This window comes from Mustela lutreola, chromosome 14 (assembly GCF_030435805.1).
Source record: "Mustela lutreola isolate mMusLut2 chromosome 14, mMusLut2.pri, whole genome shotgun sequence".
Lineage (NCBI taxonomy): Eukaryota > Metazoa > Chordata > Mammalia > Carnivora > Mustelidae > Mustela > Mustela lutreola.
The window spans coordinates 42,274,575-42,287,826 of record NC_081303.1 but is presented as its reverse complement, the minus strand read 5'-3'; the positions used below and the strand labels follow the sequence as shown (position 1 = coordinate 42,287,826).

Below are 13,252 nucleotides of genomic sequence, written 5' to 3'. Positions count from 1 at the left end.
GTATGTGCTTCCTCTTCCTGTTAAATTGACTTCCCTTGTAGATTGATACAGGTTCAAGTGAAATCAGTTCTAGTTGCAGAGTTCCCTGCTTCTCATCCCACCTGTTCTCAGCATTCTAGTTCATATATGGTGATCTACCATGTATATGCATGAATTATGAATTTTTTTCTGGAAAGAACCCAAAAATTCAACACCTACTGGGTTAAAAATAAGAAAGTATTTTTTTATATTACAAGGTATTTGAGAGTTCTGGCTACAGAATAAATTGTAAAAGATGAACCCTCTAACCACCAAGATTGAATAGCTCTGAACAAAACATTAAAAAAAACAATATTAACAATGGAGAGTGATCAAAAACAGAGAGACACTAGAAGGGATTTGACTCTTAGAAGAAAGGGAGCACTGAATAGCAGCAAAATATTTACTATCCTTTCCCTCTTTTTAAGATTTTATTTATTTATTACAGAGAGAGAGAGAAAGATCATGGGTGGGATGGGGAGAGGGAGAAGCAGGCTCCCCACTGAGCAGGGAGCCTGATATGGGGCTCCATCTGAGGACCCCAAGATCATGACCTGAGCCCAGGCACCCCCGAATATTTACTCTTTTCAAGTGCATATAGAACATTCTCTAAAATGGGCATGATAATTTTTAACAAATTTCAAATAATTGAAATTATTCAGAATATATTAACTGATTACAATGGAATGAATGTAGAAATAAAACAGATGACCTAGAAAATCTTCAAATATTTGATAATTATGCAAGACACTTCTGACCAACCCCTGAGTCAAAGAAGAATTCATGAGAGAATTTAGAGAGTATTTTGAATTGAATAAAAATGAAAACATGGCATATCAAATTAGCAACTTTGACACATCAAAAACATTGCTTAGAAGAAAATTTATTTAATGAAATAGTTATGTTAGAAAAACAGAAGTCTCAACAATCTATTCTTCTTTATATGTATCTATTTATTTTTTATTTTTATTATTATTTTTTTAAAGATTTTATTTATTTACTTGAGAGAGAGACAGTGAGAGAGAGCATGAATGAGGAGAAGGTCAGAGAGAGAAGCAGACTCCCCATGGATCTGGGAGTCCGATGCGGGACTCGATCCCGGGACTCTAGGATCATGACCTGAGCCGAAGGCAGTCGTCCAACCAACTGAGCCACCCAGGCGTCCCTATCTATTTATTTTTTAAAGATTTTATTCATCCACTTGGCAGACAGAGACCACAAGTAGGCAGAGAGGCAGGCAGAGAGAGAGGAGGAAGCAGGCTCCCTGCTGAGCAGAGAGCCCGATGCGGGGCTTGATCCCAGGCAGAGGCTTAACCCACTGAGCCACCCGGGGGCCCCAATACTCTATTCTTAAAAAGAAGAGCAGACTAAACTCAAATCAAGGAGACAGACGAGATAATATCTGTAGAAGTAAATTAATGAAACCAACTCCTGGTTCTTGGAGAAAAATCAGTAAAATAGATAAAGTTATAGCCAGACTGAAAGAAAAAAAAAGGAATATACCAATATCAGGAATGAAAAAGAGGACAACACTAAATATCCTACAGACATTTAAGGGATAATAGGGAATAATAGGGGAATATTATGAAAGCAGCTTTTGTGTTTATAAATATGATAACTTACATTATAAAAGCAACTTTTATGCTTATAAATATGATAACTTATATATGAAATTGACAAATTCCTTGAAAGACACAAAATACCAACCAAGGCTCGCCCAGAGATATACATAACCTGATAAGTCATCTTCTTTTTGCCCATTGGGGCTATGCCCAGGTATATAAACAACAGGCATATAAACAATTCAGTGGAAAAACAATAATGTTTTTAACAAATGATATAGCAAAATTAGACATCCATACACAAAAACAGAACAAAACAACAATAAGAAAAACAAAAAAAACCTTGACCAAAGTTAGCAACACAAGCCAAAGTTTATTCAAAATGGATCATAGAGGTTCAATAATTCCACTACTGGGCATTTACCTAAAGAAAACAAAAACATTAATTTGAAAAGATATGTACTCCTATTTATTGCAGCATTATTTATAATAGTTAAGATACAGAAGCAACTTAAATGGCCGTGAATAGATGAATGTCTAAAGAAGCTATGAAACACATGCACACACACACACACACACGAGTATTACACAGCCATAAAAAAGGATGAGGTTTTTGCCATTTGCAAAAACACAGATAGACCTAGAGGGTACTATGCTAAGTGGAATAAGTTAGACTGAGACAGAAAAATACCATATGATTCCACTCATACATGGAATCTAAAAAAAACAAAAATGAAAGCAGACCTATAAATAGAACAAACTGATGGTTGCCAGAGGAAAGAAAGGTGGGAGATGAAAAAAAATCAGTGAAGGAGAGTGGAGAGATACAGACTTCCTACTAGAGAATGAATAAATCATGGAAATAAAAATGTAGCATAGGAAATGTAGTCAATAATATTGTATGGTGACAGGTGGTAGCTACACTTGTGAGACTAGCGTAACATGTAGAGATAGTAAATCACTATGTTATACACCTGAAACTAACATGTGTCAACTATACTCAAATTTTAAAAATTCTTAAAAATTAATAAATTGGGGCACTTGGGTGGCTTAGTCGGTTAAGTGTCTGCCATCAGCCCAGGTCATGATCCCAGGGTCCTGGGACTGAGTCCCACATAGGTTTCACTGCTCAGCGGGGAGCCTGCTTCTCCCTTTCCCTCTGCCACTCTCCCCTGCTTGTGCTCACTTGCTCCCTAATAAATAAAATCTTTTTAAAAATTAATAAAATTTAGGGGGAAAATTGGACCACAGATTTACATGGAAAACGTAAAACTGTAAGACTTTTGCAAAAAAACAAACAATATTTGTGACCTAGTCAAAGATTTTTTAAATACCATCTATAAAGTGTGATCTTCTAAAGAAAAAAAAAAAAATTGGATGTTCCAAACTCAAAACTTCTGATCTACAAAAGAAGTGTTAAAAGAATGGGAAAAAATGAACATAGACTAGGAGAAAATATTTGCAAAGCACATACCTAATAATGGACTTCTAACTATGATACATAAAGAATTCTCACAGCTCAATAGATAGAAAACAAAGCAATTTTAAAAAAATTTAAAAAATATTTGAATAGACCCATTTCAGTAAACATGATATATGGGTGGCAAAAAAATACATGAAAAGTTTCTCAATATAATTAGAAGTTATAGAAATGTAATTTAAAAACACAAATAGATACCACTAAACACCTATTAGAATGACTGAAATTAAAAACAGATGACTAGGGCGCCTGGGTGGCTCAGTGGTTTAAGCTGCTGCCTTGGCTCAGGTCATGATCTCAGGGTCCTGGGATCGAGTCCTGCATCGGGCTCTCTGCTCAGCAGGGAGCCTGCTTCCTCCTCTCTCTCTCTGCCTGCCTCTCTGCCTACTTGTAATCTCTCTCTGTCAAATAAATAAATAAAATCTTTAAAACAAACAAACAAAAAAAAAAAAACAGATGACTAATAACAAATACCAGCAATGGTATAGAGCAATTGGAACTTTCGTACATTGCTCGTAGGAATACAAAGTGGTATGACCACTTGGAACCCATTTTTTCATTTATTGTACAGTTAAATGTACCATATAGTTCATCAATCCAAGTAAAATGAAAACGTGTATATAGGAACCTTTATAAGAATGTTCAGCTGCCTTAGTTATAATCACCCCAGATAGGGAACAACCCACTTGTCCTTCAACTGGTGAAATGGATTAGCAGCTGTGGTAGATCCAGATGGCGGAATGCAACTCAGCAATAAAAAGGAGTGAGCTCCAATCCATGCAGCAGCACGAATGACTCTCAGATGTATTATGCTGAGTGAAATAAGCCAGAGTCAGAGGCTGTGATCCCATTACGACATTCTGGAAAAGCAACTGTACAGAGATGGAAAACAGATCAGTGTTTGGCTGATGGTAAAGGTGATTGTGTGTGGGGGGGGGGTGTATAGGGTCAATTACAGAGGGGCATGAGGATGTGTTGGGGGGTAATGGAACTTGTCTGTGTTTTTATTGTGGTAATTACATGATTATTTGCATTTGTCAGCCCTAATACAGCTGTATTCTTAAAAGAATGAGTTTTACTGTATGGAAATTGTGTCTAGCTGACATAAAGAAAGCCATTATTGCCACTAACAACCATCTAGCACAACAGCGCAAAAATCGGTGAACCTGAAGTCAGGAGAATATGATTTGAAAAGAAATACTAGAAAGAGAGAGAGACTTACAGACCTGTGGAAGAGTAGCAAGAAGTCAAACATACAGGCTGTTGGAGCTTCAAAAAGAGGTGAAAGAACAGGGTAGACACCAATTTGAATAAACATGGGCCAAATATTAATCACATTTGTCCCCAAACAATAACCTCACAGAACCAAGAAAGTCAGTGACCCCAGCAGGACAAATACATTGTTTTCATTTACCAAGAACCCCTCAGGGTCAAGTGACTGAAAACAAAAGGTGTACAGGGAAAAGCAGTCAGGGAGAGGGGAGAAGAAACACATGTCACACTGTCCTCCCCACCCCCCACCATCGCCTGGAGTAAGAGTGACAGCTGACTTGTCCTGAGGAATGCTGGAGACTGGAAGACAGTAACTGCTAGGCTGCTGGAAAAACCCCACAGCACTTCATCTAGAATTCTCTGTCAAGGGGAAATCTTTCAAATCAGAAGGTGAGGAAATGACACCTTTGGAGCTAAACCCAAGCCAGGAGAATCACGAGCCAACCTGCGCTATAGGAATTGCTACTGGATTTTCCTCAGGCTAAAGGGAAAGGACAGCTGCTGGAAAGTCAGAATCCCTGGGAACAGAGGAAGAGCAGTCCTCTGGTTGAGGACTCTCCGGCCCTTATCTACTGCTCGGATTTAATATCATAACATGTTCTGTCATACTCACTGCTCAGCCCTGTGGTTTTGTTTCCAAATTCTCCCAAGCCCATGAGTCGATTCTGAAATCAATCTGTGAGGTCATGACCCGTGTGTACTTCTTAAGAGGGAGAGTAGAATGGAAACTAGCAGAGTCCTCTGGTATGAGACTAACTTGTATTTCAGGCCTGTGTGCTCATATACTGGTTTACACCAAGAAATGTGTTGTTTGATCTCTGGATTGCCGGCCAAGATGTTTGGAAAACGCTGCCCTAACTCCACTGGCCTTTCCATTTCTTGAACATTCCATTTGTGTATGTTATTGCTACCTGAGAACTTCCTTTTTGCCTCTCTTTGCATGGCTGCCTGGTTTTCAACTTTTAACTTTGAGCTCAAGTATTGCCTTCTCAGAAGGTGTTTCCCACCTTTCTAGAAAACCAGGCTACTGAGATCAGTGTCAATATGACCTTGAAAAAAACCCGTACGGCAAAGAACATTAAAAGTTGCTCTTGAACTTACCCCAGATTTGTATGTGGTGGGCAGGCCTTTCTCAAACCTTGTCAGTAATGGGAAAAAAGTGTAGGAAAGCCAATAAACTGTAATGCTAGTCTTTTGGGGGTGGAAAAAAGTTACTGGATTTCTCTAAATCTGTTTCGCAAGAGCTAAAATATATATATATGCATACAGGTTTGTTTGGTGGTTTATTTTTTCTTTTAATTAACACCTGGGCTTTCATACCTTGTATGTTTCTCCCTGCTGGAAATTATTACCTTGTGCTATTTTTTTCTGCTGCTGTGTTCAAGCAGCTTTCCATTAATTTCTCCATTTTTCAGTGGTCAAATGTGAATATCCAGTAGTTGAACATGGAAGAATGGTATCAGGAATCAAAAACAAATATTCCTACCAAGATACAGTTCTATTTGAATGCTTCCCAGGCTTCTATCTGAATGGCAGCAACCCAGTGTTCTGTGGTGGGAGTAGTACTTGGGAGCCTGAGACGCCAAAATGTATCAGAGGTACAAATGTCTTTTTCCATCTTTTTGTGTTAGCTTTTATTATTTCTTTGGCATCATTCAATATCAATGATATTGAATCATTGAAAAGAAGAAATTTTAGTATTTAACTCTATCTTGTGTTTATTCCCATGATGGAGGCACGAGATGATTTCTGTGTTGTGATTTTGTATGTTTTCAGAAGGTCTTAACACATCATGTACATCACACAGGTATATAAGTTTCTCTTGGGTAGTATTTTTAAGAATGTATAGGGACCACTTTTAAAATCAATTGAAGCATGAGAATTTTTACATGAATAAGTCAAGAATGAAAGGTATAATTCATATAAATGAAAGCGGTAATGCCCAAGTAGTTGATTCTACGTTATTTGGTTTTTCAGTATCAGTTTCTCCCAATGTAAAACCTCCAATTTTGAGTCATTCACATTAGTCCTTCCTGCGTATGTTAACAAAAAATCCTTTACTGTTGTTTGATTTACACTCATTCATCATTGTTAGTAATGAAAGGATGAAGGACATGTTTATAGCCATTTTGGTTGTTATATATAGTTATTCTAAAACTATCTGGCATAGTTTGCAGATTTAAAAATGTATGTAAACTTGGGCAAGTTACATAGAGTGTAAATGGGATACATTTAGCACTTAGCACAGTGCCTGGCATATAGGAAGCTTCTAAGGGTAGCTCATATGACTTATAGCATCACTCAGATTAAAACTAGTGAAGAGGAAGGTCTATGGCTTCTATTTTATTTTTAAGATTTAGTTAGTTATTTGACAGACAGATGACAACTAGGCAGAGAAGCAGGCAGAGAGAGAGAGAGAGAGAGAGATGGAAGCAGGGTCCCAGCTGAGCAGAGAGCTTGATGTGGGTCTCGATCCCAGGAGTCTGGGATCATGACCTGAGCTGAGGGCAGAGGCTTTAACCCACTGAGCCACCCAGGTACCTCTAGGGCTTCTATTTTTTAACATGTCATTGACTTTGCTGTTTTATTCCTTTTAAAGGTGATCTGTTGGCTCCTTTAGAGTGTCTTCCTGATCCAGGACTATGTCTCAGTTGCTGGACTGCAACCAGTTTAGTGTTTTGGTTTTGGTTTTGTTTCTATGTAGCACAATTTAAACTGGGAAATTTCTGCTATCTCCAGAAAAAGGCCTGAATGTCTTCCCTTATCCCCAGTACTTGCCACTTCATACAATTATTGTTTTTGTTTTCATTAGGCATTTTTATTTGGCAATTGAACCTAAATTTCAAAGCAACCAAAAGGCAGGAAAAATCGTTCATTAAAATGAAATGGAGGATTTGTTGCAGGGACTACTTGTCAGCTACTCTACGTAAGACTTGGAAGCTGATTTTGCTCTAATGGAAGGAAATATCTTCCTGATTTGAGGGCTGCTCTCTCTGGCCTCTCTCTGTCTCAGAAAACACGAGACAACAGAATAGTGGGAAGAGCATTAGCCTGGGCTAACCTCATCAGGGTCCTAGTTTGGCTCTGCTTATTCAAGTTACCTCATTTCTGTGGACTTTACGATTTCATGGAGGTGTTGAACTCAAACAGATCATGAATACTGGCTTTTAATTTGTATATTTTCTATGGCTGTACTATTTTAAAGATTTGGGAGAATTATGCATATTAATGTGGTAATGAGAATACTACTTTTTATAATTCCTATAAACCTAGTACCTGATAGCCTCCTTGTGTACTTCAGTTGAGTGCTGTGAGGTTTGGAGGGAAGGAAATACTTTTTTGGTGGACTGATAAGATTGCATATGAAATTTATACTCCTTGACCCATTCATGTTTACTCACATGGGCCTTGTGGACATATACACTGTGGTGCAGTGTTTGTTGATATGCTCTTTTGAAGGAGTTGAAGTATAAGCATTTCAGAAAGAGTTTATAAAACACCAATAGAGTTTAGGTTTTTTTTTTTTTTGAAGATTTTACTTATGTATTTGAGAGAAAGAGAGAAATCACAAGTGGGGGAAGGGTCAGAGAAAGAAGGAAAAGCAGGGTCCCCTCAAAGCAAAGAGCCTGATGTGGGTAAGATCCCAGGACCCTGAGATCATGACCTGAGCCAAAGGCAGACACTTAACTGACTGAGCCACTCAGGTGCCCCTAAAGTTTAGTTTTTGAAAGAATTGTGAGAAAAAGCTTGTGAAGAGAAACTATAAGGATCTTTTAAAAAAATAAAATCAAAACTCCCTGTGGGATTGTTAATCATTTTTTATCATTGGTTAGAAAAAGACTATATCAAAAGCATCAGCAACATATAATGGTGTTAAGGCAGATCTAAATGTGCAAATATTTTTTAAAAGGCCCAAGAAATACTAGGCAGATAAAAAGATACAACTTCTTATGTAGTATGATACTACCTGGATGGTATTTTTTTAAAGATATGTGTGTTTACTCTGAGCACATTATTTTTATAATTTACTATCAGTTAACTTCTAGGATTTCCGTATAAAACACAAGGTTATGGTGGACATTCTTATATATATGCATGCTTATGTACTTGTGCAAATATTTATTAAGTTAAATTCCAAGAAGTAGAATTCCAAAGTTTGGAAAGCAGGTGTGTTTTTCATTTTGAGAAGTAATGGATATTTTTAAATAAAAAATAAGAAAGTAATATTAAATCCATAATTTTATAATGATAAGGCTGGTGAATTGAATCAAATTTATTTTTCCAGGTTTCAAACCTACTTATGCAACCAATCCTCCAGTTTCAAAGTACCCAGGTACACTAATTCTTTCTCTTGCTTTTGTTGTTAACAACTTGATAAGGTGATGAGTACAAAGTTATGTCTTGTTCTAATTTGCATTTGTAGAATTTATCAATGAAGCTGAACTTTTTTAGTTCTAACATTGATTTATCCACTTTTGCTCATTTTTTAAAAATTAAGTTTCTAAAATATTTCTCTTGTTGATTTGTGAGAGCTCATTTTAAGTTAAAGCCTTTTTCTTATGAAGTGAACATTTTTTCAGGGGGTTTTTGGCCTTTTCACTGGTCAGTTTCTTTTAAGATTGTTTATTGCATGCTACTAATTATAGATTGCTCTTATTAAAGATTTTATCTATTTATATGAGGGAGAGGGAAAGAGAGTGCATGAGGAGAGGGGAGGAGCAGAGGGAGAGGGAGAAGCAGGGAACTTAGCAGAGAGCCTGACCCAGAGCTCCATCAGACACCCCCACCCCCCGCTGCCAATCATGACCTCAGCAAAAGGCAGGCGATTAACTGACTGACCCACTCAGGTGCCCCTAGATTGCTTTTTATAACTTTTTGTTGCATGAGTGGTATATGAATATGTTTTTGTAAATTTTCAAACACTATGAAAATAGACATGTAAAGAATTATACTTCTTTCTCTCTAGTCTATTACCTGAATTAATCCCGGTTAATAGACTCGAGTCTCCTCATTAGTTTAGGTGCATCAGCATTCCTTAGATGTATAATTATACATACAGTTGAGTATTTTTTCTTTTATCTCCAACAAAATTGATATCATATTGTATATATTTTTCTGAAACTTACAATTTTTCTACTTAATGTTTTATATTGGGATTATATTTAGATTCACTGTTATTCTTTTCAGGATGACTTTGAAATGTATACTGTATTTATTTATTTAACTGTTCTGTTAGTGGTCTTTTACATATATAGAAATTTTACATCAGTAGGTAGATGGATTAATGGATGTAATGATCTTTTCTCTAGTGGCTATTTATGTTGTGTCTTTCTTATAAAAACTTTATGTCTTCCTCATGCTACAACTTCCTAAACATTTCAACCGTGAGTTCTGATTGCAGTCTTTGCCTTTAAGTCATTAGTGCATCTGAAATTCATTACGGTGTCTGGAGTGAAATCCAGTTCCTCTCTCCTCTACCCATACCCACCCAGTGGCAAAGTATCATTTGTTGAATAAGTTGTTCTTTCTCCAACTGTTTTCAAGTGCCAATTTTTTTGTCATTAAATTCATAGGTGTTCCAGTCAGCTTTCTGTTTCCTTGAACTCTGACCATTCTCGTAACAGCATTAAATCACTTTTTTCCATTCTATGATCTGCTTTACTCTCTGGCAGAATACTTCCTTTTCAGAAATGTTTGGACTGTTTTAGTATACATTTCAAGGCATTATTGTATCCACATTGTTTGTAACCATCACTACTACCTGTCTACAAAACCTTTTCATCACCTCAAATTAAAACATTATAGTCTTTAAACAATAACTCTCAGTTCCCTCCATCACCCAGCCCTGGTAAAAATTCCGTTTTCTGTCTTTATGAATTTGATTAGTCTAGGTACTTCTTGAAATGGAATTATTTCTGAATCATTTTATTTAGCATAATGTTTTCAAGGTTCATCCACCTTGTAGCATAGATCAGAACTTTATTCCTTTTTATGGCAGAATAATATAGATTGTTTTGTATATTTTGTTTATTCATTCATCTGTTGATAGACATCTGGGTTCTTTCCACATTTTGGCTACTCTGAGTAATGTTTCTCTGCATATTGGCTTCCAAATGTTTGAATCCTGTTTTTCAATGATAGACTTGAAAATAGAAAATTTTTAATTTTGAGTCCCTATTAGCAGTTTTGGGATGCTGTATACCTAGGAATAGAATCACTGGTTATATGATGATTCTGTGTTTTATTTTTTTGAGGAACAATAGTACTGTCTTCCACAGTGAATACACATTTTACATTCCCACCAGCAAAGCACAAAAGTTCCAGTTTCTTCACCTCTGCCAACATGTATTATTTTCTGCTTTATTTTTACATTTCATTCATTTATTTATTTATTTTTATTAGCATATAATGTATTATTAGCCCCAGGGTACAGGTCTATGAATCATCAGCCTTACACACTTCACAGCACTCACCATAGCACATTCCCTCCCCAATGTCCATAACCCAACCACCCTCTCCTTAACCCCCTCCCCCTGACAACCCTCAATTTGTTTTGTGAGACTAAGAGTCTCTTATGGTTTGTCTCCCTCCCAATCCCATCTTGTTTCATTTTTTCCTTCCCTACCCTCCAAACCCCCCATGTTGCCTCTCAAATTTCCTCATATCAGGGAGATCATATGACAATTGTCTTTCTCTGGTAGACTTATTTCGCTCAGGATAATACCCTCTAGTTCCATCCATATCATTGCAAATGGTAAGATTTCATTTATTTTGATGGCTGCATAGTGTTCCATTGTCTATATTTATACCACGTCTTTTTTATCCATTCATCTGTTGATGGGCATCTAGGGTCTTTCCATAGATTGGCTATTGTGGACATTGCTTCTATTAACATTCAGGTGCACGAGCCTCTTCAGATCACTACATTCGTATCTTTACGGTACATACCCAGTAGTGCGACTGCTGGGTGGTAGGGTAGCTCTATTTTCAACTTTCTGAGGAGCCTCCATACTGTTTCCCACAGTGGCTACACCAGCTTGCATTCCCACCAACTATTTTCTGCTTCTTGAAAATAATGATCATACTGTGTGTTAGGTAATATATGAGGTAGAATCTCATCATGGTTTTTATCTGCATTTCCCTAACAATTAGTAATGTGTTGCACATCTTTTCCTGTGCATATTGGCATTCTGTATCTTTTTTGGAGAAAAGTCTATTCAAGTCCTTTGTCCATTTTTGATGGATTGTGTTTTGTTTTGTTTTGTTTTTGAATTTTAGGAGTTCCTTTTATATTTTGGATATTAATCCCTTATTATATGAGTTTCAGATATTTTCTCCCATTCTGTTGGTTGCTTTTTCAGTCTATTGCTAGTGTCCTTTGATGTACAGATTTTTTTATGTTTGTTATAGTCTAAGTTATCTGTTTTTTTCTTTTGTTGCCTGTGCATTTGGTGTCAAATTCAATAAATCATTGCCAGGTGCAACATCATGAAGCTTGTAGTCTTAGTTTCTTCTGAGGGTTTTATAGTTTTAAATTTTTAGGGTCTTTGATCCATTTTGAGTTAACTTTTGTATTTGGTGAATGGCAAGTGTTAAAAGTCATCCTTTTGTGTATGTCGTTATCCAGTTTTCAAAACCATTTGTGGAAAAGATTGTTCTTTCCCTACTGAAGTTTGTCAGCACCTTTGTGGAGAATTACTTAACAGCATATCCAAAGATTTATTTTGTGGCTTCTGTTCCATTTGTCTGTAGGTCTGTCTTTAGAATGTCTTTAGAATGCCAGCACCATTCTGTTTTGGTTATTGTAGCTTTATAGTAAGTTTTGAAATCAGGAAATATGAGTCCTTTCATCTTTCTCTTTTCATGTTTGCCTTGACTGTTCCTAGTTCCTTGAGATTATATATGAATTTTCGGATGGATTTTTCTTTTCCTACAAAGACCATCATTAGAATTTTGATAGGGGTTGCATTTCATTTGTAGATTATTTCTTATCATGTTTACATCTTAACTTTAGTAGGTCCCCCAATCCACAAACACAGGGTTTGCTTTCCCGTTATTTATGTCTTTTTAAATTCCTTTCTGCTTTAGCTTATACTTTTCAGTGTAACAAGTCCTTTACCTCCTTTGTCATGTTTATTCCAAAGTCTTTTACTCTTTTTGATTCAGTTATAAATGGAATTGTTTTCTTAATTTCCTTTTTAGGTTGCTTATTGTTAGTGTGTAGAAATGCAATTGATTTTTGCCTGTTGATTTTGTATCCAGCAACTTTAATGAATTCATTTATTCATTCCACCAGGACTGTGTGTATGTGTGTTTAATCTTTAGAGTTTTCTATGTAAAAGATCATGTCACCTATGAATAGAGATCATTTTATTTCTTCCTAATTTAGATGTTTTTTATTTCTTTTTCAACTAGTTCTGATATGAATTTCTATATCAGAAATATGGAATAGAAGTGGCAAACACAGACACCCTGTCCAGTTCCAGATCTTTTTTTCTTTTAAGATTATTTATTTATTTATTTATTTGAGAGAGAGAGAGAGTGAGTGAGAGAAAGCAGGAGAGGGGAGAGGGTCAAAGGGAGAAGCAGACTCCCTGCTGAGCAGGAAGCCAGACACGGGACTCGATCCCAGGACTTGATCCTGGGACTCCAGGATCACGACCTGAGATGAAAGCAGTTGCTTAACCAACTGAGCCACCCAGAACAGGCACCCCCTGTTCCAGGTCTTAAGGGAAAAACTTTAGTCCCTCACCATTAAATTTGATGTCAGCCATGGGTTTTTGATAAGTGGCTTTTGTTATGTTGAAGAGACTTTCTATTCCAGATCAGCTTCTAAATTGTTTCAAAGTCCTCCTCTATTTTTTTAATTTTAAGTAGAATCATGTTGAATTCAGGATAATTTTGAGGATGTGGCAATGAT

At 36.5% G+C, this 13,252-nt stretch overlaps 1 protein-coding gene across 7 annotated transcripts in view; it reads left to right on the top strand.

Moving 5' to 3' along the window:
• LOC131814615 (membrane cofactor protein-like) overlaps nt 1–13,252 on the top strand; it is a 38,975-nt gene that overhangs the window by 13,578 nt on the left and 12,145 nt on the right. For all 7 annotated transcript variants that reach the window (XM_059145688.1, XM_059145690.1, XM_059145687.1 and 4 more), the window contains 2 exons: nt 5,748–5,930; nt 8,618–8,665. In XM_059145688.1, coding sequence (XP_059001671.1) covers nt 5,748–5,930; nt 8,618–8,665 — 231 coding nt within the window. The remainder of the gene's footprint in view (nt 1–5,747; nt 5,931–8,617; nt 8,666–13,252) is intronic.